At 43.8% G+C, this 24,492-nt stretch overlaps 1 protein-coding gene across 3 annotated transcripts in view; it reads left to right on the forward strand.

Moving 5' to 3' along the window:
- Positions 1 to 24,492, forward strand: part of FGF12 (fibroblast growth factor 12) — a 284,469-nt gene that overhangs the window by 195,434 nt on the left and 64,543 nt on the right. For all 3 annotated transcript variants that reach the window (XM_069974406.1, XM_069974405.1, XM_069974404.1), the window contains 2 exons: positions 11,487 to 11,597; positions 14,707 to 14,810. In XM_069974406.1, the coding sequence (XP_069830507.1) occupies positions 11,487 to 11,597; positions 14,707 to 14,810 (215 nt within the window). The remainder of the gene's footprint in view (positions 1 to 11,486; positions 11,598 to 14,706; positions 14,811 to 24,492) is intronic.

Raw genomic sequence — 24,492 nt, forward strand, 5'->3', positions numbered from 1 at the left:
TGCTAAGAGCGATATATATATATGTGTGTGTGTGTGTGTGTGTGTGTATATATATATATATATATATATATATATATATATATATATATATATATATATATATATATATATACACACAGTATATGCAAGGAAAGAGTTAATTGTGTAACCATGAAGCAGAGCGGCACAAGGTGCGGAGCTGCAGGTCCCGGGGTTAATGGAATCCGGTTGCTCGGAGGGGACGTTGTTTATGGAGGGAGTACAGAGCCACCCGGCCGGTGTTTGTCTCCGGTCACCTATTCTTTCATACGAAATTATTTTGTGTTCTTCCCTCTAAGGGAAAAACCATTATCCGGAGGTCACGTCATTTAGTGATATTGGAGGAGAGTCGCACATAGAGACCGAATGGGGAAATGTCTGCAGCTCGGACAGGAAATATTTCTTTTATTTCGGATGTGTAATGGGGAGAGGTTGTAGAAACCAGATGAGTATCTGACGGATTAGTGTGTGCAAGCAATCTGCCGCTACAGTAACTGTGTATAGTACCGTACTGTAAGCTGGATATAACCGGAGGTAGTACTGCTCCCTGCTGCTACAGTAACTGTGTATAGTACCGTACTGTAAGCTGGATATAACCGGAGGTAGTACTGCTCTCTGCCGCTACAGTAACTGTGTATAGTACCGTACTGTAAGCTGGATATAACCGGAGGTAGTACTGCTCCCTGCCGCTACAGTAACTGTATATAGTACCGTACTGTAAGCTGGATATAACTGGAGGTAGTACTGCTCCCTGCCGCTACAGTAACTGTATATAGTACCGTACTGTAAGCTGGATATAGCCGGAGGTAGTACTGCTCCCTGCCGCTACAGTAACTGTGTATAGTACCGTACTGTAAGCTGGATATAACCGGAGGTAGTACTGCTCCCTGCTGCTACAGTAACTGTGTATAGTACCGTACTGTAAGCCGGATATAACCGGAGGTAGTACTGCTCTCTGCCGCTACAGTAACTGTGTATAGTACCGTACTGTAAGCCGGATATAGCCGGAGGTAGTACTGCTCCCTGCTGCTACAGTAACTGTGTATAGTACCGTAGTGTAAGCCGGATATAACCGGAGGTAGTACTGCTCCCTGCCGCTACAGTAACTGTGTATAGTACCGTACTGTAAGCCGGATATAACCGGAGGTAGTACTGCTCTCTGCCACTACAGTAACTGTGTATAGTACCGTACTGTAAGCCGGATATAACCGGAGGTAGTACTGCTCCCTGCTGCTACAGTAACTGTGTATAGTACCGTACTGTAAGCCGGATATAACCGGAGGTAGTACTGCTCCCTGCCGCTACAGTAACTGTGTATAGTACCGTATTGTAAGCGGATTGTGAGCCGGAGGTAGTACTGCTCCCTGCCGCTACAGTAACTGTGTATAGTACCGTACTGTAAGCCGGATATAACCGGAGGTAGTACTGCTCCCTGCCGCTACAGTAACTGTGTATAGTACCGTACTGTAAGCGGATTGTGAGCCGGAGGTAGTACTGCTCCCTGCCGCTACAGTAACTGTGTATAGTACCGTATTGTAAGCGGATTGTGAGCCGGAGGTAGTACTGCTCCCTGCCGCTACAGTAACTGTGTATAGTACCGTACTGTAAGCCGGATATAACCGGAGGTAGTACTGCTCCCTGCCGCTACAGTAACTGTGTATAGTACCGTACTGTAAGCCGGATATAACCGGAGGTAGTACTGCTCTCTGCTGCTACAGTAACTGTGTATAGTACCGTACTGTAAGCTGGATATAACCGGAGGTAGTACTGCTCCCTGCCGCTACAGTAACTGTGTATAGTACCGTACTGTAAGCTGGATATAACCGGAGGTAGTACTGCTCCCTGCTGCTACAGTAACTGTGTATAGTACCGTACTGTAAGCTGGATATAACCGGAGGTAGTACTGCTCTCTGCTGCTACAGTAACTGTGTATAGTACCGTACTGTAAGCCGGATATAGCCAGAGGTAGTACTGCTCCCTGCTGCTACAGTAACTGTGTATAGTACCGTACTGTAAGCTGGATATAACCGGAGGTAGTACTGCTCCCTGCCGCTACAGTAACTGTGTATAGTACCGTATTGTAAGCGGATTGTGAGCCGGAGGTAGTACTGCTCCCTGCCGCTACAGTAACTGTGTATAGTATCGTATTGTAAGCGGATTGTGAGCCGGAGGTAGTACTGCTCCCTGCTGCTACAGTAACTGTGTATAGTACCGTACTGTAAGCTGGATATAGCCGGAGGTAGTACTGCTCCCTGCTGCTACAGTAACTGTGTATAGTACCGCACTGTAAGCCGGATATAACCGGAGGTAGTACTGCTCCCTGCTGCTACAGTAACTGTGTATAGTACCGTACTGTAAGCTGGATATAACCGGAGGTAGTACTGCTCTCTGCTGCTACAGTAACTGTGTATAGTACCGTACTGTAAGCTGGATATAACCGGAGGTAGTACTGCTCCCTGCTGCTACAGTAACTGTGTATAGTACCGTACTGTAAGCTGGATATAACCGGAGGTAGTACTGCTCTCTGCTGCTACAGTAACTGTGTATAGTACCGTACTGTAAGCCGGATATAGCCAGAGGTAGTACTGCTCCCTGCTGCTACAGTAACTGTGTATAGTACCGTACTGTAAGCTGGATATAACCGGAGGTAGTACTGCTCCCTGCCGCTACAGTAACTGTGTATAGTATCGTATTGTAAGCGGATTGTGAGCCGGAGGTAGTACTGCTCCCTGCTGCTACAGTAACTGTGTATAGTACCGTACTGTAAGCTGGATATAGCCGGAGGTAGTACTGCTCCCTGCTGCTACAGTAACTGTGTATAGTACCGCACTGTAAGCCGGATATAACCGGAGGTAGTACTGCTCCCTGCTGCTACAGTAACTGTGTATAGTACCGTACTGTAAGCTGGATATAACCGGAGGTAGTACTGCTCTCTGCTGCTACAGTAACTGTGTATAGTACCGTACTGTAAGCTGGATATAACCGGAGGTAGTACTGCTCCCTGCCGCTACAGTAACTGTGTATAGTACCGTACTGTAAGCCGGATATAACCGGAGGTAGTACTGCTCCCTGCCGCTACAGTAACTGTGTATAGTACCGTACTGTAAGCCGGATATAACCGGAGGTAGTACTGCTCTCTGCTGCTACAGTAACTGTGTATAGTACCGTACTGTAAGCTGGATATAGCCGGAGGTAGTACTGCTCCCTGCTGCTACAGTAACTGTGTATAGTACCGTACTGTAAGCCGGATATAACCGGAGGTAGTACTGCTCCCTGCTGCTACAGTAACTGTGTATAGTACCGTACTGTAAGCCGGATATAGCCGGAGGTAGTACTGCTCTCTGCTGCTACAGTAACTGTGTATAGTACCGTACTGTAAGCCGGATATAACCGGAGGTAGTACTGCTCCCTGCCGCTACAGTAACTGTGTATAGTACCGCACTGTAAGCCGGATATAACCGGAGGTAGTACTGCTCTCTGCTGCTACAGTAACTGTGTATAGTACCGTACTGTAAGCCGGATATAACCGGAGGTAGTACTGCTCCCTGCTGCTACAGTAACTGTGTATAGTACCGGATTGTAAGCGGATTGTGAGCCGGAGGTAGTACTGCTCGCGGGGGAGTCAGGGGGCATTACTGCACATGTTATACCTAAGGGGTTCTAAGGGAAACACAGAATAAAATTTAGTTTCACATGACAATTTTGCAATTCGCCACTGTATCCATTTCGGAAAAAGTTCAGAAAAACATGGTCAACCATGATTCTGTGTACACTACTAGATGTAAACAAAAAACATGCAATTTCATCCGTTTTCCATTGGTATTATATAAAAACGGATCAAAATGTAGGGTGTACAGCAGCGTCCGTTTTTCTACTTAAAGGGCGAGATTATTGTACGGTAAATGGGGTTGGAATATCCTGTGTATCACGTGTCAGGGGCCATGTCTAGCACTTAGACACCTGCCATTGCTTCAAGGTATAAGTCCTGGTGGAGTGCAACAATCAAAAGGGGGTAGCAGCATTTGATTAGTGATGGATAAGTATCGGCACTGCTCCCATTAACACCATGGCTTCCCTATATAATGCAGCTAACAATATATCCACCAGCGATAAATCGCTAATCATCATCTTTCAACATGTCCGAAAGTTGTCGCTGGTCTCTGCTGATATTTCGCTGATCGGTTTGTCTAAACAGTCATTCACAGATTCCGATTGTTCACAGTGTATCCGTGCGCTCGCAATTACAATATTGAGTATAAGCAACTTATCTGTCTGTGTAAAACATAGAGGATTGTCGGCAGGTGGAGCCCCCCCCTCACCCCATCTAGTCGGCCCTTTTAGAAATTGCTTTTTATTGTCTTATGAGAGATATATGTATATAGATATAGCTATATAAAATGCACATAGATATAACTATCTATACCATGCACATAGATATAGCTATATATACCATGCACATAGATATAGCTATATGTAACATGCACATAGATATAACTATATATACCATGCACATAGGTATAGCTATATATAACATGCACATAGATATAACTATATATACCATGCACATAGATATAGCTATATATAACATGCACATAGATATAGCTATATATAACATGCACATAGATATAGCTATATATAACATGCACATAGATATAGCTATATATAACATGCACATAGGTATAGCTATATATAACATGCACATAGGTATAGCTATATATAACATGCACATAGATATAGCTGGAGTTTTTTTTTTATATACTTTCTTTTTTTATACTTTTATTCAGTGTAAAACATGCAATCATTAGAATGCATATACTGATCTATGCGATGCCATATCATAGATCAGTGTTATTGGCGATCTGTGCATAGAGCCTGTCTGAGAGCAGACTCTATACACAGATGGCCAATCCACCAGGATGGAGGTAAGTGACTTACCCCGGCCTGTCAGTTCAAGTGATCAGGACCCCCGCAGCGTTCAGATCAGTCCATGACAGGTGCTTTTCCTGTTACTGACTACCTAAAACGCTGCAAGTGCTATAGATGGGGGGGGGGGGGGGGGTTAAGGGGTTAATGACAGGCAGCTGCAGGATCACAGCTGCCGGTCATTATCTCTAGCCCTGGACACTGATGTGTGTGGGATCGCTCTCACTGCAGTGGTCCCGCACACACCAAAAGCCCGTTACTGTCAGGAACATATATATTCCTATTATCTGACGTGAAGGTGTTAAGTGTCTATTCCATTTCTTATGATTTTATATCACATTCTGTTTAACAATATTATTATTTATAGTTATTATTACTTTCCTATAGTTGTTTATATACTGCGGTAATATTTCTCTTAACTGTAAAGAGACGTCCCTTCCATCAGTCCTTACTGTAGTGACTCTCAGCGTCCTTTTCCTATAGGTTCAGGCTTATCTGGCTTCCTGTGACAGTGGCCGTGAATATGTAGTGTGGTGAGGAAGGAATTACCAGGAGAAACCAGTAATGGCTCCAGTATAAACCACCAGACTCCATGCAAATCCTCCCCAGGTGGGATCCTTCGATCTAGTGCTGGAAAGCCTCGCCGACCACTGCCCCCCACCCCGCCTCATCTATCAGGGTGGAGACTGCACATTTATACAAATCCTTGTCTTTCCTTTCCCAGTGTGACATAGTTACTTTGCATACTTCACATGTAGAAGCAGATTTAAAGGGACAGTTCAGCAAAAAAAAATAAAAAATCTTTCTAATCAACTACTGTCAGAAAGTTACAGAGATTTGTAATTTACTTCTATTAAAAAATCTCCAGTCTTCCAGTACATATTAGCTGCTGTATGTCCTGCAGGAAGTGGTGTATTCTCTCCAGTCTGACACAGTGCTCTCTGCTGCCTCCTCTGTCCATGCCAGGAACTGTCCAGAGCAGGAGAGGTTTTCTATGGGGATTTGTTGCTGCTCTGGACAGTTCCTGACATGGACAGAGGTGGCAGCAGAGAGCACTGTGTCAGACTGGACAGAATACACCACTTCCTGTAGGACATACAGCAGCTAATAAGTACTGGAAGAGTGGAGATTTTTTAATAGAAGTAAATTACAAATCTGTATAACTTTATTAAGCCAGCTGATTTAAAAGAAAAAAATTCGATGGAGTTCCCTCTAATAACCCTTGAATTTGGTTTTGCTGTAGGAGTAAATATGTTTAAAATACTTGTCTATTCCCCATTCTATAGAACCTCTTTTTGCAGGGTGTAATTTCTTCCTCCAGCTCAGCACCTTGTCTCTCTGTGACACGGCCGTTGTAGGGGGTGACTAGGTCTGTGGCGTGCACACAGGCTGCGGTCAGGACCTCCGGGGATAGCCGTCAGCTCTTTGTTGCTGGAGGCCTTTTGCAGCCTGACAGAATGTGTTTAATAATGTGGAAGACGCGGATCACATGGGACTGTGCAAGGCGGATAGAACATCTGTCTCTGATCCAAGTGATAAAAGGAGGTTTGCCCAGAAGCGTTTCATAAATACAATTGTGCCGCTGTTCCGGATTTGCACTGTTGCAGCGCCAGATTGTTGGATGGAACAGATTGCGGCTAATGAAGCCAATGTAACCCGCTTACAGGGATACTACAACACACAGTGGATGATGAGAGGAGTGAGTCATGTATGACAACATGCTGGACTCTATGACTGACACCTGATAACTGTACAATAGTCATTGAAAACTCTTACCAGATTTAGAATACAGAATGTATGGCTGAGGCCCTATTCATACGTCCGCAATTACGGACAGAAAATAGGGTCTATGTATTTCAATGACCCCATTCACACATGCGCAGGTGAGTACAGGGCCGCGATCCGTGACACAAAAGGAAAGGCCCAAGTGTGGACTGAAACTCTTCCACGAACACACCAATAGAACTCTGCAAATAGTTTATTATTTAAGGGAATCTGTCACTAGGTTTATTCCACCTTAAATGAGGGCAGCATAAACTAGTGACAGAAATACTGAACAGATCGGTGTATTACTTCATTCTGCTCAGCCGTTCTCCTAATATGTAGGAGAATAGGATTCTTGCCGCACCCCTCCCCCCGCCCTCCAGCTGCTGATTGACAGCTGACTGCCTATACAGAGCATGGATACATAACTGCCAATCAACAGCTGGTGGGCGGAGTTTTCTGCTTCTCATGAATGTCCAGGATTACTGGGCTCATGCACATAATGGAGAGGACTACTTATTGTCCATGTTATTCAGGAGGAGATCTCTGGATCAGCTGCACAGAACAATGTAAGTGATCCCTCATCCTGCTCAGCTTCTCTGTCACTAGTGTATGTTACCCTGAAACAGGACGACATAACCTGCTGACCCTGAGATAGGACCCCATAACCCTGCTGACCCTGAGATAGGACGCCATACACCTGCTGACCCTGAGATAGGACGCCATAACCCTGATGACCCTGAGATAGGACGCCATACACCTGCTGACCCTGAGACAGGACGACATAACCCTGATGACCCTGAGATAGGACGCCATACACCTGCTGACCCTGAGATAGGATGCCATAACCTGCTGACCCTGAGATAGGACCCCATACCCTGCTGACCCTGAGATAGGACCCCATACACCTGCTGACCCTGAGATAGGACGCCATACACCTGCTGACCCTGAGATAGGACGACATAACCTGCTGACCCTGAGACAGGACGCCATACACCTGCTGACCCTGAGACAGGACGCCATAACCCTGCTGACCCTGAGATAGGACGCCATATACCTGCTGACCCTGAGATAGGACGCCATAACCCTGCTGACCCTGAGATAGGACACCATACACCTGCTGACCCTGAGATAGGACGCCATACACCTGCTGACCCTGAGATAGGACGCCATACACCTGATGACCCTGAGATAGGACGCCATAACCTGATGACCCTGAGATAGGGCTCCATAACCTGCTGACCCTGAGACAGGACGACATAACCCTGATGACCCTGAGATAGGACGCCATACACCTGATGACCCTGAGATAGGACGCCATAACCTGATGACAGTTCAACAAAAATTATGGATGGAATTTTGCAGATTGGGGATGAACTTTTGCATGGACACTAGTGGGGATGGGTGTGTGTGTGTGTGGAGCACCGGGTTTTATTAGTATTCGCTCCCATGTTCTGTCAGATTCCATCAGTGAATCTTGTCCTTTTGCTGTGTGTTATACAGGATCTGTCGTCTCTCCTTCCCGTCTATTCAGTAAATACTTTTACACCCTATATAATAACTGCGGAGCTGTTCCTCTGTTATTCCCCCTAGAAATAAATCACTCACCTTTATATAGTGACATAGTCACATTGGGACGGACACCACCACGGACGAGGAATCGCAGAGAAGTATTCACTAGACACGGCCACGGTGCGGCGCTGGGTATCCTGCCTGTTGGGCATTTAGTCATATGTGGCCCATTTGTATAGGGGAGATTTATCAAACATGGAATAAACAGCAAAATGACTTTGACACTCCAGAATGAAGAAAAAGTGGGACTTTATTTGCCCATGAAACACAAGTGCGACGTTTCAGCTCTATCAATAAGCGCTTTTCTCAAGCAGTAAGAGTAAAGAGAGAGTAAACATGGAGTAAAGTGAGACTGGCTCAGTCGCCCCCGGCAACCAATCAGATTCCGCCGCTCATTTTCCAAAGAGTCTGTGAGGAATGAGAGGTGGAATCTGATTGGTTGCCGGGGGCGACTGAGCCAGTTTCACTTTACACCATGTCTGATAAATCTCCTCCTTTGTGTCTGTGCGGCTGCAGCTTTAGAAAGAAGAAAAAGTAGTTTTATTGCGGTGTGTGAGTCGGGGAGAGTCATCTGGGCGGGAGCTGCCGGTGACTAGCCACCACTCTGCCTGTCAGCACGCAGTACAGGGATGATTGACAGGCAGAGAGGCCACTAGAGAGTTGACTACTAGGGACTTCTCCAGACTCGCCAGAATCCTACTCCACACTGTGTGTTTCGGGTCATTGTCATGCTGGAATAGCCAGCCACGGCCCATCTGCCACGGCCCATCTTCAATGCCCCATCCATCGTCCCTTCAGTACGGTGCAGCCGTCTTGTCCCCCTTGTAAGAAAAGCCTCCCCCGGCCCCCCACCTCCCCCAAAGTATGATGGAATTGACACCAAAAAGTTCTATTTTGGTCTCATCTGAGCACATGACTTTCTCCCATGCCCGGATCATCCAGACGGTCATTGGTGCCGTCACCCGGGCCTGGCCATGTGCTGGTGGGAGCAGGGAGACCTTGCCTGCCCTGCAGGATTATAATCCATGATGATGTAGTGTGTTAGGGTCCTATTACAAGGAGCGATTTTTAACGGCTAACGATAAACAATCGCAAACGAGATTGTTTATCATTAACCTGAAATCGTTCACCATATTACACGATGGTTGTTAGATAGGATCGTTATTGCGATCGTTTACTCCTTCCGATCTCAGGAAAACAATGGGCAATGTGCTATTACACTGAACGATTAGTGGACAAATGTGGAACTTGAGCGAACGAACATGGAATTACAGCGAACGATTAACTATAATTTTAGGTTCAGATCTAAATCAGCGACATACGAGCGATTTTTCGATCGTTGCCTGCAATTACACAGAACGATTATCGTTTAAACTCGAACGATATAGCGTTTTTTTTGCACGATAATGGTCCCGTGTAATAGGGCCCTTACTGAGGGTCCGATTAGATGAAGAGCTTTTATGTTTCCACCCTTTGATGATAAACAATTGCAAACAAAAGCTTTTAGGAAGGACCTGAAATCATTCACCATAATCCACGGAACCATATTCCTTAGTTACGGTCGCAGTTACGATCATTTGTATACTCTAGTCTTCGAACATTCGTAATTACAAACGTACAATGTGTACATACACTAAACAATTTGAGAACAATTAGTAAACTATTAACAATGATTTTCTGGTCGGCTCAAAAGATGAGATCATTGACGTTCGGACAAATTTTCGTTAGTCGTTTGATTGTTGCCGCGTACACCCTGAAAGTCACTTAAATTCCAAAGATTTAACAAATTGTCGCACAATAATCTCTCAGTGTAATAGGCCCTAATGGTAATCTTTGAGACTGTGGTCCCAGCTTTCTTTAGGTCAGTGACCAGGTCCTCTCGTGTGCTTCTAGTCTGATTCCGACCTTCTTTAGAATCATCTTTACCTTTATGAGACAAGATATTGCACAGAGCCTCAAAACGAGGTAGATTGTCAGCCATCTTATGTTTCTTTCAGTTTCTAATAATTGAACAGTTGTTGCCATTTTACCAACCTGCTGCCTATTGTCCTGTAGCCCATCCCAGCCATGTGCAGGTCTACAGTTTTGTGCCTGGTGTCCTTAGACAGCAATTTGGTCATGGTGGAGAGGTTGGAGTGTGATTGACCTCATAACTTGTATTAAAGAACACCAGTCCACACACTCAAACAGGTGCAGTTATTGCAGGTAATGAGGGCAGAGTAGGAGGAGTTTCTTAAAGAAAAACTAAAACAGCTTTGTGAGAGACGGAATTCTTGCTGGTTGGTCTGTGACCAAATACTTTTTCATGCAATAAAAAGCAAATTAAAGGAGAAGTCCCACCAACACTGAAATCTGCAGGCAGGCGGGGGTGGGTGTGAAAATAGCTAATAGGTTAACTCACCCTTCCCCCACTCCACATATCCCCGCTGTCAGGGTCCCGTTCACGGCCTCCGTATGTCATCTTCTTCAGGAGATGGGATATGGCACGTACCCGGCTCCTACAGCAACGAGCTCAGCCGCTCAGCCAGTCAGTGTCCTGCCCCAGTCACTGATTGGCTGAGCGGGCAATCACTCAGCGGGGGTGGTGATGCAGGACCCCAGTTATTTTCACCTCCGCCTGCCTGCAGATTTCATAGCTGGTGCGACTTCTCCTTTAATTATTCAAAAATCATACAAAGTGATTCTTTATAGATTTTGCCTCTCACAGGTGAAGTGCACCTACCATAGCAAATTACCTACCTCTCCATTCTTTGTAGGTGGGAAAACTTGTAAAATTGGCAGCCAGTGTATAGCGGTCACATTGAGCAGCACAGTCAGCGGATACTGTAGGATAAGGGAAGTCTCGTAAGAAAAGTAATAATGGATTAAAAAAAATAATCAGCATTTAAGCAAATAAAGCTCCATAAGAGCGCAGCTGGAATACCACGGCCCATTACAACAAGAAAAAATCCGGAAGCGTTTTAATAGTAAAGTAATGGCGGTGCTGGCAGAGTTTGGTGCAGTCATTTAGATAAGTTTTTTCTAAGCATCTTCCCTCTTAATACAATTGCATGTAGTGGCATCATCCCAGCTGGTAGGAGCTGGCGGCAGGTGATGCAGCCAGTCCTAATGAGCGTATTCACGTCCGATCCTGGTGACTAAGCGTTCTGTCCCGCGCACAATCACCCGGCACAGTACTAAGTGTTGTATTGATGGGATTTCTTTTGCAGAACCCCAGCTGAAAGGAATTGTGACAAGGTTATTCAGCCAGCAGGGCTACTTCCTGCAGATGCACCCAGATGGCAGCATTGATGGCACCAAGGACGAGAACAGCGACTACAGTAAGGAAATCACCTCTTATCCCACTTATACATCATGTCTAATGCCTGTTGGGTCCTATCAGGGACTGTGTACAAAGCTCGGCAACCCATCACAGCTGCTCACCGCAGCATTTAACGTGTTCACTGCTAGAGCACCGTGATTTATTCATCTCTTTTAATAAATTAACTTTGTATTTTTAGCTTGTCGAACAGTAGAAGAAGTAGTTCTGTACAGTAACTATATAGAGCGCTAAAATTAAAGGGGTTGTTCACCAAATTTGTATCCACTGTTGCCAGGAAATGCCAGAGATTTGTAATTTACTTCTATTAAAAAATTCCCAGTCTTCCAGTATTTATCAGCTGCTGTATGTCTTGCAGGAAGTGGTATATTCATTCCAGTCTGACACAGTGCTCTCTGCTGCCACCTCTGTCCATGTCATGAACTGTCCAGAGCAGCAGAAAATCCCCATAGAAAACCTTTCTTGCTCTCCAGACTGCATAAAATAGACCACGTACTGCAGGACATACAGCAGCTAAAAGTACTGGAAGACTGGAGATTTTTTTAATAGAAGTAAATTACACATCTCTGACACTTTCTCACACCAGTTGATTTTAAAGATTTTTTTTTTTTGTGATCAACCCCTTTAAAGGGAATCTGTCAGCTCCTGGGCTCTATCTGAGGTGGTGACAGTGTGCTGTAGCTGGCGGTCCCCTTGTGAGCGTGGTGACCTTGTGCATAATCTGCTGCACAGAAAATTATCAAAATCTCATATCTCCTACTGTAATAAAGAGTCTTCGTGAATAATCAATGCTGCCCGGTCTCCTGCTCGCTCAGCTGTCAGCCAGTGTCTCTGCTCCCTGGCATCCTGCTCAGCCAGTGTCTCTGCTCCCTGGCATCCTGCTCAGCCAGTGTCTCTGCTCCCTGGCATCCTGCTCAGCCAGTGTCTCTGATTGCAGATCAGTCCTCTGTAGGCAGTTTATGTCTGAAAGAAACACTCAGGTATAATTGGATCTCTTTTCCCAAATTTGTTGGAGCTGTGGTCTAGGGGTAACTCACCTGTCTAGAGACCTGCCAGCAGCTCATTCTCTAGTTCAAATCCCCTGATGGAAATCAAATAGAGTTTCCCCCGCCATTATTGTATCATTTCTAAGGATATATTTACACACAGTGTATTTGCTCAGCATTTTGCAACCAAAACCAGGAGTGGATTCAAAACACAGAAAGGCTATGTTCTCACACTGCTAAAATTGAGCAGATGGCCGTCCTTTAATGTCAAATATCGGTCGTTGTTTTAAAATAACAGTAATTATTTGTCATTAAATGGCAGCTATCCACTGCGTTTTCAATCCACTTCTGGTTTTGTTTGTAAAATACTGAGCAATATACTGTGTGTGAACATAGCCTTAAAAATTATACAATAATAATAATAATTTCCATCAGGGCATTTAAACCAGAGAATGAACTGCTGGCAGGTCTCTAGACAGGTGAGTTACCCCTAGACCACAGCTCCAACTATAGCTGAGTGTTTCTTTCAGATATAAACTGCCTACAGAGGACTGATCTGCAATCAGAGACACTGGCTGACAGCTGAGCGGGCAGGAGGTCGGGCAGCATTGATTATTCATGAAGAAGAGGGAGGAGGAAGGAGCGATGAGGAGTTCAGAGTGCGGCACAAACAACTCCTCTTTGACTCTTCATTACAGTAGGAGATGTGAGATTGTGTATAATCCACTGCACGGAATATTACCAAAAGCCACTAAGCTCACCAGGGTCTGCCAGCTACAGCACACTGGGGGATGACAGATTCCCTTTAAAGCTATGTTACATAGTGATCTAAGTTGTATTAAAAAACACACAGAGTGAACCCAGAAATAGGCTATGCTCCCACATCGTATTATGCTTAGCATTTTTCAACCAAAATCAGGAGTAGATAGAAAACAGAGAAAGGCTATGTTCTCACACTGCTGAAATTGAGAGGATGGCCGCCATTTAAATAACAGCCATGCACTAAATTTCACCAGTGTGAGAACATAGCCTTTCTGTGTTTTCAATCCACTCCATGTTTTGGTTGAAAAATACTGAGCAAAAATACACAGTGTGAGCATAGCCATAGGGTGAATTTACACAGGAGAGAAAAGGTTTGGATTTCACCCGGGGATTTTCAAGGTAAACTATGCTTTGGATTACAGTAGGAGACAGGTGTATAAAACTCCACAAAGTTTCCATGCAGAAAATTGATCAATCTGCAGATTTGAAAAACTTCCGTTTGTTAATTCTTTTATGGATTTGCTAAAAATATTGCAGTGTTAAATAAGAGCTGTGAAAAAATCATGTTATGTACCATGTTGTGTAAAAATGAGAGCGATCAGCTGAGGGCAAGCAAAGCGCTGAATCCTCAGCTGATCGTCTGTTTAGAGCAGGCTTTAAAATGTATTCTCAGCTGCTGCACATCTTCCTGTGTGAGGACGATAAAGAGATACATGTATGTGTGCTGTCAGTTTCCATATCAAACAGCAGCACATACTTACCGATGCCTCTGTGATCCAGCAATCTATTCTCTGGCTCTTCCATCCAGCCGCTGTGTCTTCAGGCCCTTCCTCCCCCGGCTGTCAATCATTCTGGAGGAGGCGGAGCCTAAAGCCACAGTGAATGGACTGGAGAGCTGAAAGATCAGGGAGCCGGATCACAGCAGCAGCGGTAAGTATGTGCTGCAGTGTGATATGGAAACTGACAGCACTTATATAGGTAGATCTGTGCTGTCAGTTGTTATGGCCTCATGAACGATACATGGATTGTTTGTGCAGCCTGGGTGCTAGATTTCTTGTGCTGTGTAAAGGCACCACAAACAAGTGCCGATCTCGCTGATTGGCTATGGCCAAGAGGGTCTACAAGGATCCTTTAGCGTGCTTACAGATAAACTAAGGTAGAAGAGCGACAGGAATCAGTTCCCCTGGGTTCACCGTGTAATTGATGGTAATCTGGTCCGGGACTCCAAGGATGATCGGGGGCCACTGCAGTAATGAATAAAGTCTCCTAGGCTAATAATCTGTATAATAAATGCTAATGAGATTGTTCCATGGACAGTAGATCGAGGAGCGTCTCTCACCAGATCGTCTTCTCTTCCTCCAGCTCTCTTCAATCTAATTCCTGTGGGTCTCCGAGTGGTTGCAATACAAGGAGTTAAAGCAGGACTCTACGTGGCAATGAACGGTGAAGGATTTCTCTTCAGCTCAGTAAGTCCGTTCTTCTATCACTTTCTAGGTGTATAATATCGGAAGGAACGCTACTAAATGCCATGCGCAAAAGTCCAAAGTGTATCCAATGTCATAGTATAGTAATATAATAGGGGCCAAAAAGTAGGAAACCTCCTTTATGTGTCTGGGCATGTAGTGTAGGAGCAGATGGAAGGGATAGGTTGTATGTATAGCGCTGATCACATGAAGCCCATGTTGTAGGAGAATTTACCCAATTTATTATTATAGGTAGACAATCTTCTTGCTTATATCTTCTTGGATAAATGAATCCTAAGAACCTCATACAGCAGACGGCACCAACATCTTATAGATAGAACAGGCCTCCTTGTTCATGGATTCTTTCCTCTGTTTGTAGATTGTTTCCGTCCTGCGCCTGTTTTTTTCTGAAATCCGGTTTTCCTGAGAATCTTTGTTTTATTTCCGTAGATAAAACCTGCTGATGCATTACATGACAAGCTTGATTATTCATGGGAACTTATTATTATTATTATTATTATTATTATTATTATTATTATTATTATTTATTCACAGCAATAAGAACTAAAATATGGATTGAGTGGATGCAGAAATTTTCTTCAATAAAGTATTTAACTTTTTGTTATAGAAATAGTGTAAATGACATTTATTGATGGAACTTGGAATAATCCTTTGATAATTTGTATCCAGAACTTTGTGGGGCCACAAAATGGTGACACGTCAGCTTGGTTTACGTTACCGATGTAACACGGAGGTAGCGCCCAGGGGTTGAAAATCATTCTCTCCTGTCAGCAAAAAGAAATATCAATTTAATTTTATTCATAGTTTTACTTTAACCTTATATATAGAGAATATACGAGTATCTTCCCACGGGACAGAAGTCCACAATATTTCCACAGGTAAATCTACCAGCCGACCATAACGTAATACAGACCCAGAGCCCCCCCCAACCCCCCATGTAATACCCCCAATATGTAATACAGATCCCAGACAGCCGACCATAACGTAATACAGACCCAGGACCCCTCCACCCCACCCCCATGTAATACCCCCATTGTGTAATACAGATCCCAGGCAGCCAACCTGAATTTGGATGAACCATCACTGAAACTAACTACCTCCCTTCTGCCCCTTCATTCCAATAAGGCCCGAGGCTGCAGGAACCTGGTGCCACCATTATACAAGGATAGCCAACTGCTTCTCTTTTCACTGTAGTGCGGGCGCCAAACAGGTGCCACAGGGTTACCAGAGCCTAATGGTGGATACAGCTCTGGACAGCGCATATAATACTACAGAAGTAGAAGTAGAGTTTATCAGAAGAGGACACATGACCACAGTGGGGCTGATTAAAAACATTGGCATAACATAAACTAACCAATAGGTAGCATACGATCGGTCTTTTACCTTTTTGTTGTTTACTTAGGCCCTATTCACATGTTAGTGTTTCTCTCCGTAGTTGCGGACCTGCCACTGTGGACAGAACATGGGGCCAATAGATTTCAAAGGCCCCATGAACATGGCCATATGTGTGTATGGGCCCACAATGCTTGCCGCAAAAAAAAAAAAAAAAAAACAGGTTTTAGTGCGGACCTGACTTTGTGGCGCGGAACGCCATCTTTAATGTAGTGCTCTGTAAAGCAGGGAGCAGTAGTGAGGCACGTTTCATGGGGCCGCCATGATGGGCTGCACTGCAGACGTGTGATTGGTCCCTTACAAAAAGCATAGATGCACGAACATATGTGCAACAAGTATTATAACATACCATAGTTTTTTTTTTATAAATATTCCACTTTCTATGTTTTTTTTAACGTTTTCTTTATGTTTTTTCTTTACATACAGCAGCTGATAAGTACTGGAAGACTTGAGCTTTTTTAATAGAAGTAAATTAGAAATTTCTGGCACCAGTTAGTTTGAAAGAAACCCCTTTAATACTGGAGTTCACACAATGAACAACACATTTCAACTTTCTTACAATTTGTCGTATTTTATTAATGACGACCAAATTTATTTGGATATTTGTCTCGGTTATAAGACGCCTTGCATCATTAGTCCCATGAAATGTGATATAATGTGTAACTTTATGGCAGCTGTGCCATTATAGCGGCAATATGCTCGGAGCTGGAGAAGCGGTATCGGTTTGCTGGCGTCTTATATACTGCTGCTAGGCTGCTACAATATCTCCTCAATGTAATAGAATAATGGAGCATGCTGGGTTATGTGGCTTTTATCTGTGCTGGTAACCGCTTTTCTGATAGAAAGTATCTATCTCTTCTGCGGAGAGTGCTGCGTTCTGTTTTACCCATTGGCAGTTTTCTCCTTCTCATTATTCTTTCATCATCTTGCTTTATGGCACTGAGGTCTGTGTAGTATTTCTATTTGAATTGCAGGCAGAAAAAAAGCACATGAAAGGTTTGTCTGCACATGACGTACGGGATCGGCTCTCCGCGCTCGCCTTGTCGGGGCTGAGATTGCGGATGGTAATAATGGTGGCCGTGGCTATAGAAGGGGCACTAACACGGTGCTATAGAAGGGGCACTGATACTGTGCTATAGAAGGGGCACTGATACTGTGTGCTACAGAAGGGGCATGAATACTGTGCTATAGAAGGGGCACTGATACTGTGCTATAGAAGGGGCACTGATACTGTGCTATAGAAGGGGCACTGATACTGTGCTATAGAAGGGGCACTGATACTGTGCTATAGAAGGGGCACTGATACTGTGCTATAGAAGGGGCACTAATACTGTGTGCTATAGAAGGGGCACTGATACTGTGTGCTATAGAAGGGGCACTGATACTGTGCTATAGAAGGGGCACTGATACTGTGCTATAGAAGGGGCACTAATACTGTGCTATAGAAGGGGCACTGATACTGTGCTATAGAAGGGGCACTGATACTGTGCTATAGAAGGGGCACTGATACTGTGCTATAGAAGGGGCACTAATACTGTGTGCTATAGAAGGGGCACTGATACTGTGCTACAGAAGGGGCACTGATACTGTGTGCTACAGAAGGGGCACTGATACTGTGTGCTATAGAAGGGGCACGAATACTGTGCTATCGAAGGGGCACTGATACTGTGCTATAGAAGGGGCACTGATACTGTGCTATAGAAGGGGCACTGATACTGTGTGCTACAGAAGGGGCAATAATACTGTGCTATAGAAGGGGCAATAATACTGTGCTATAGAAGGGGCAATAATACTGTGCTATAGAAGGGGCAATAATACTGTGCTATAGAAGGGGCACTGATACTGTGCTATAGAAGGGGCAATAATACTGTGCTATAGAAGGGGCAATAATACTGTGCTATAGAAGGGGCAATAATACTGTGCTATAGAAGGGGCAATAATACTGTGCTATAGAAGGGGCACTGATACTGTGCTATAGAAGGGGCACTGATACTGTGCTATAGAAGGGGCACTGATACTGTGCTATAGAAGGGGCACTAATACTGTGCTATAGAAGGGGCACTGATACTGTGTGCTATAGAAGGGGCACTGATACTGTGCTATAGAAGGGGCACTAATACTGTGCTATAGAAGGGGCACTGATACTGTGTGCTATAGAAGGGGCACTGATACTGTGCTATAGAAGGGGCACTGATACTGTGCTATAGAAGGGGCACTGATACTGTGCTATAGAAGGGGCAATAATACTGTGCTATAGAAGGGGCACTGATACTGTGCTATAGAAGGGGCACTGATACTGTGCTATAGAAGGGGCACTGATACTGTGCTATAGAAGGGGCACTGATACTGTGCTACAGAAGGGGCACTAATACTGTGTGCTACAGAAGGGGCAATAATACTGTGCTATAGAAGGGTCACTGATACTGTGCTATAGAAGGGGCACTGATACTGTGCTATAGAAGGGGCACTGATACTGTGCTACAGAAGGGGCACTAATACTGTGTGCTACAGAAGGGGCACTGATACTGTGCTATAGAAGGGGCACTGATACTGTGCTACAGAAGGGGCACTGATACTGTGCTATAGAAGGGGCACTGATACTGTGCTATAGAAGGGGCACTGATACTGTGCTATAGAAGGGGCAATAATACTGTGCTATAGAAGGGGCACTGATACTGTGCTATAGAAGGGGCAATAATACTGTGTGCTATAGAAGGGGCACTGATACTGTGCTACAGAAGGGGCAATAATACTGTGCTATAGAAGGGTCACTGATACTGTGCTACAGAAGGGGCAATAATACTGTGTGCTATAGAAGGGGCACTGATACTGTGCTACAGAAGGGGCAATAATACTGTGCTATAGAAGGGTCACTGATACTGTGCTACAGAAGGGGCAATAATACTGTGCTATAGAAGGGTCACTGATACTGTGCTACAGAAGGGGCAATAATACTGTGCTATAGAAGGGTCACTGATACTGTGCTACAGAAGGGGCAATAATACTGTGCTATAGAAGGGGCAATAATACTGTGCTATAGAAGGGGCAATAATACTGTGCTATAGAAGGGGCAATAATACTGTGCTATAGAAGGGGCACTGATACTGTGCTACAGAAGGGGCAATAATACTGTGCTATAGAAGGGTCACTGATACTGTGCTACAGAAGGGGCAATAATACTTTGCTATAGAAGGGGCAATAATACTGTGCTATAGAAGGGGCAATAATACTGTGCTATAGAAGGGGCAATAATACTGTGCTATAGAAGGGGCAATAATACTGTGCTATAGAAGGGGCAATAATACTTTGCTATAGAAGGGGCAATAATACTGTGCTATAGAAGGGGCAATAATACTGTGCTATAGAAGGGGCAATAATACTGTGCTATAGAAGGGGCACTGATACTGTGATATAGAAGGGGCACTGATACTGTGATATAGAAGGGGCACTAACATGGTGCTATAGAAGGGGCACTAACACGGTGCTATAGAAGGGGCACTAATACTATGCTATAGAAGGGGCACAGATAAGGTGGCTGTGCAATAGAAGGGGCACTGATCCACATCCATATATTTTCAGGGTTCTTAGCTGAGTAGTGACTGCTCACCCTGTATCCCCTGCCCCCACTCCAGACTGCTCACCCTGTATCCCCCTCCCCCACCCTAGACTGCTCACCCTGTATCCCCTGCCCCCACTCCAGACTGCTCACCCTGTATCCCCCTCCCCCACCCCAGACTGCTCACCCTGTATCCCTCTCTTCAGTGATTGTCCTCCCTGTCCCTTTTCCTGTGGCTTTAGTCTTCCTCCTTCATGGTGCAGACTACAGGACCTGTGGTGATATCACATGATAAGGTCCTTCAGTATGTTCTCTAATGTTACTGAATTGTCTCCTGTCTGTGTGGGCGGCCATGGGACCCCCAGGAGGTCAGGACCCCAAATCTAACTCTGTCAGTCCAGATGGGAATACCCCTTTAACTGAAAGAACACCGATACGATTGATCTGTGTCCGGCTACATACAATTATAATACAGTCTAATAAACTGCACTGAAGATAAAAAAAAACCTCTGGTATTTTTGTATGTGAGAAGCACGAGATAAAGCCGAGAAGGTAAAAATAATTCCCATTAGAGAGGTGTGAGGTAAGCTAACTCATCCAGCGCACAACTTACAGATACATGCACAGCGCACGACTTACAGATACATGCACAGCGCACGACTTACAGATACATGCACAGCGCACGCTACATGCGCCCAAGCAACATGCAGCATTTTCTTATATTAAAGGGGAACTCTCAGCTGGTTAAAGGGGAACTCTCAGCTGGTTAAAGGGGAACTCTCAGGTGTTGAGTCGGATCTAACCTGCTGATATGTCCCGTGTCTCTTTATAGTGTGTCTCTTTATAGTGTGTCTCTTCTAGGGTGTCTCTTATAGTGTATGTCTCTTATAGTGTATGTCTCTTATAGTGTATGTCTCTTATAGTGTATGTCTCTTATAGTGTATGTCTCTTATAGTGTATGTCTCTTATAGTGTATGTCTCTTATGTCTCTTCTAGTGTGTCTCTTTTAGGGTGTCCCTTATAGTGTGTCTCTTATAGTGTGTCTCTTATGTCTCTTATAGTGTGTCTCTTATAGTATGTGTCTCTTATAGTGTGTCTCTTATAGTGTGTCTCTTATAGTATGTCTCTTATAGTATGTCTCTTATAGTATGTCTCTTATAGTGTGTCTCTTATAGTGTGTCTCTTATAGTGTGTCTCTTATAGTGTGTCTCTTATAGTATGTCTCTTATAGTGTGTCTCTTATAGTGTGTCTCTTATAGTGTGTCTCTTATAGTGTGTCTCTTATAGTGTGTCTCTTATAGTGTGTCTCTTATAGTATGTCTCTTATAGTGTGTCTCTTATAGTGTGTCTCTTATAGTGTGTCTCTTATAGTAATGTCTCTTATAGTATGTCTCTTATAGTGTGTCTCTTATAGTGTGTCTCTTATAGTAATGTCTCTTATAGTAATGTCTCTTATAGTATGTCTCTTATAGTGTGTCTCTTATAGTGTGTCTCTTATAGTGTGTCTCTTATAGTGTGTCTCTTATAGTGTGTCTCTTATAGTGTGTCTCTTATAGTGTGTCTCTTATAGTGTTCCTTATAGTGTGTCTCTTATAGTGTGTCTCTTATAGTGTGTCTCTTATAGTGTGTCTCTTATAGTGTGTCTCTTATAGTGTGTCTCTTATAGTAATGTCTCTTATAGTGTGTCTCTTATAGTGTGTCTCTTATAGTGTGTCTCTTATAGTAATGTCTCTTATAGTATGTCTCTTATAGTGTGTCTCTTATAGTGTGTCTCTTATAGTAATGTCTCTTATAGTGTGTCTCTTATAGTGTGTCTCTTATAGTGTGTCTCTTATAGTGTGTCTCTTATAGCGTGTCTCTTATAGTGTGTCCCTTATAGTGTGTCTCTTATAGTGTGTCTCTTATAGTAATGTCTCTTATAGTATGTCTCTTATAGTGTGTCTCTTATAGTGTGTCTCTTATAGTGTGTCTCTTATAGTGTGTCTCTTATAGTGTGTCTCTTATAGTGTGTCTCTTATAGTGTGTCTCTTATAGTAATGTCTTATAGTAATGTCTCTTATAGTAATGTCTCTTATAGCGTGTCTCTTATAGTGTGTCTCTTATAGTGTGTCTCTTATAGTGTGTCTCTTATAGTGTGTCTCTTATAGTATGTCTCTTATAGTATGTCTCTTATAGCGTGTCTCTTATAGTGTGTCTCTTATAGCGTGTCTCTTATAGTATGTCTCTTATAGTATGTCTCTTATAGTGTGTCTCTTATAGCGTGTCTCTTATAGTGTGTCTCTTATAGCGTGTCTCTTATAGTAATGTCTCTTATAGTAATGTCTCTTATAGTATAGTGTCTTGTATAGGGTGCCTCTTATAGGATGTCTCATATAGGATGTCTCTTACGTTCATCTTTGGCGCTGTTCCTGAGCATTTAGTCCACGGTCTGGTAGGACCATTAGGGACTCTGGGGGCAGTTAGGAGTCCTGCCAGAAAGTGTTACTGGCGACCGCTGTTGATTAAGCACACTGTTCTATACATGTACTATGTGTTCCATATAGTAAGTATATACAGTACTGTACATAGTATAGGAATGTGGAAACCGAGCAACCACTCATTATGAACGAGAACCTTTAGTCAACCCCGATCCCATGAGATTGTGCTGTGCGGTAATAGCAGAGTGCCCTGACTACACACTTTTTTTTACAGTTTGTTGACATGCCCTCCCAGTCCCCAAATATGTGGGCTTATAGTTGGTCCGGCAATTTAAAGGGGTCGTTCACCAACATTTTTTCTTTCAAACAACTAGTGCCAGAAATTTGTAATTTACTTCTATTAAAAAAAATCTCCAGTCTTCCAGTACTTATCAGCTGCTGTATGTGCTGCGGGAAGTGGTGTATTCTCTCCAGTCTTCCAGTATTTATCAGCTGCTGTATGTGCTGCAGGAAGTGGTGTATTCTCTCTAGTCTGACACAGTGCTCTCTGCTGCCACCTCTGTCCATGTCTGGAACTGTCTAGAGCAGGAGCAAATTTGCATAAAAATCCTTTCCTGCTCTCCAGACTGGAAAGAATACTTCACTTCCTGCAGGACATACAGCAGCTGATAAGTACTGGAAGACTTTAGATTCCTTTATAGAAGTAAATTACAAATCTATGGCACCAGTTGATTTGAAATAAAATATTGGTAAACACCCCCTTTAAGGTCTAAATAGATGGCCGTAAACTTAAAAAGGGCCTGTCCCCACACGTGGCCTGGTCTGTTATAGCAGATGTAATGCTCATAAAATATCCGTTCTGTATTTATATGTAGCTGTCTGATGTGCCGCCGTTCCTCTGGTACTAACTACAAATGTGGGACTGGTTATTAGCCATTGGGGCGTGTCCCTATACTATCCAATCAGAGCTGACCGTATCAGACAGCTTTGTGACACGCCCTTCCACTGGTAGCTAAGGCCGGGTTCACACTACATTTTTTCCATTTGTTTTTGCAAAAAACGGATAGAAAAACATATGTGTGCATCCGTTTTGACCCATTTTTCCATAGACTTAAAAAAAAAAGAAAAAGAAAATGTATCTTTTTTTAACGTACACAAAAACGTGGTTGACCAAATTTTTGAATATGCTAAAAAAGGATGCTTTTTGTTCCTTTTTTTTTTTTTTTTTAATAATGGAAGTCAAAGGAAAAATGGATCAAAACGGATGCACATAAATGCTGCTGTTTTTCTAGCAGTTTTTTGCAAAAATAGATAATAAAAGTTAGTGTGAGCCCGGCCTTAGCTGGTTATTGAATCATATATGTCTAATAAGAATAACAGAGGAGCAGCGCATGATAGATGAAATATGACCTTGGAGCAGGGGGACTAAGTCCTCTGGGTGTCTGCCAGCTCTCCCCCCTCCCCCCCTTCAGCTTTTTCGCTATAACCCTTCACTGCACCGCAGGGGCTTCCCACACAGGGGGCAGAATAGAAATCCCGTACAGTTGCTGCCGTTATTTAGGAGCGGTCAGAGGAAGTGGACGACACGACTCCCCTTGTTTATGCAGCGGGTTCAGGGTCCGCTGTATTCTTCTCCTAGCGGACTGTAAAAGCATCAGGCGCAATATTAAAAACTTAAATAAAAATATTTTCAGACAGGTTTAACCACAAATGTGCCATCCAAAAACATCCACCGTCTAATAAGAAGTATTTCTAGGGATGCATTAGACATTTGCAGTTATAGTAAAAAAAAAAAAAAAAAGCAACTGTTCTTACTTAAAGGAGAAGTCCGGCCAGGGCAGGGGTACAGGGGGGAAATAACAAGGGTATCACCTCTCCCCATGCCTCTTCAGGACCTGATGACTGCTCTGGGATCTCTGGCGCTTTCACAACCCGGCTGATGGTCTGGCCGCACAGCCATTCAGTGACTGGGATTTTACATGTATCATGATATGGGACTAGTCGTACAGGTATATCATGATATGGGACTAGTCATACAGGTATATCATGATATGGGACTAGTCATTCAGGTATATCATGATATGGGACTAGTCGTACAGGTATATCATGATATGGGACTAGTCATACAGGTATATCATGATATGGGACTAGTTATACATGTATCATGATATGGCACTAGTTATACAGGTATATCATGATATGGCACTAGTTATACATGTATCATGATATGGCACTAGTCATACAGGTATATCATGATATGGGACTAGTTATACATGTATCATGATATGGCACTAGTTAT

This window comes from Dendropsophus ebraccatus, chromosome 6 (assembly GCF_027789765.1).
Source record: "Dendropsophus ebraccatus isolate aDenEbr1 chromosome 6, aDenEbr1.pat, whole genome shotgun sequence".
In the NCBI taxonomy this organism is placed as follows: domain Eukaryota; kingdom Metazoa; phylum Chordata; class Amphibia; order Anura; family Hylidae; genus Dendropsophus; species Dendropsophus ebraccatus.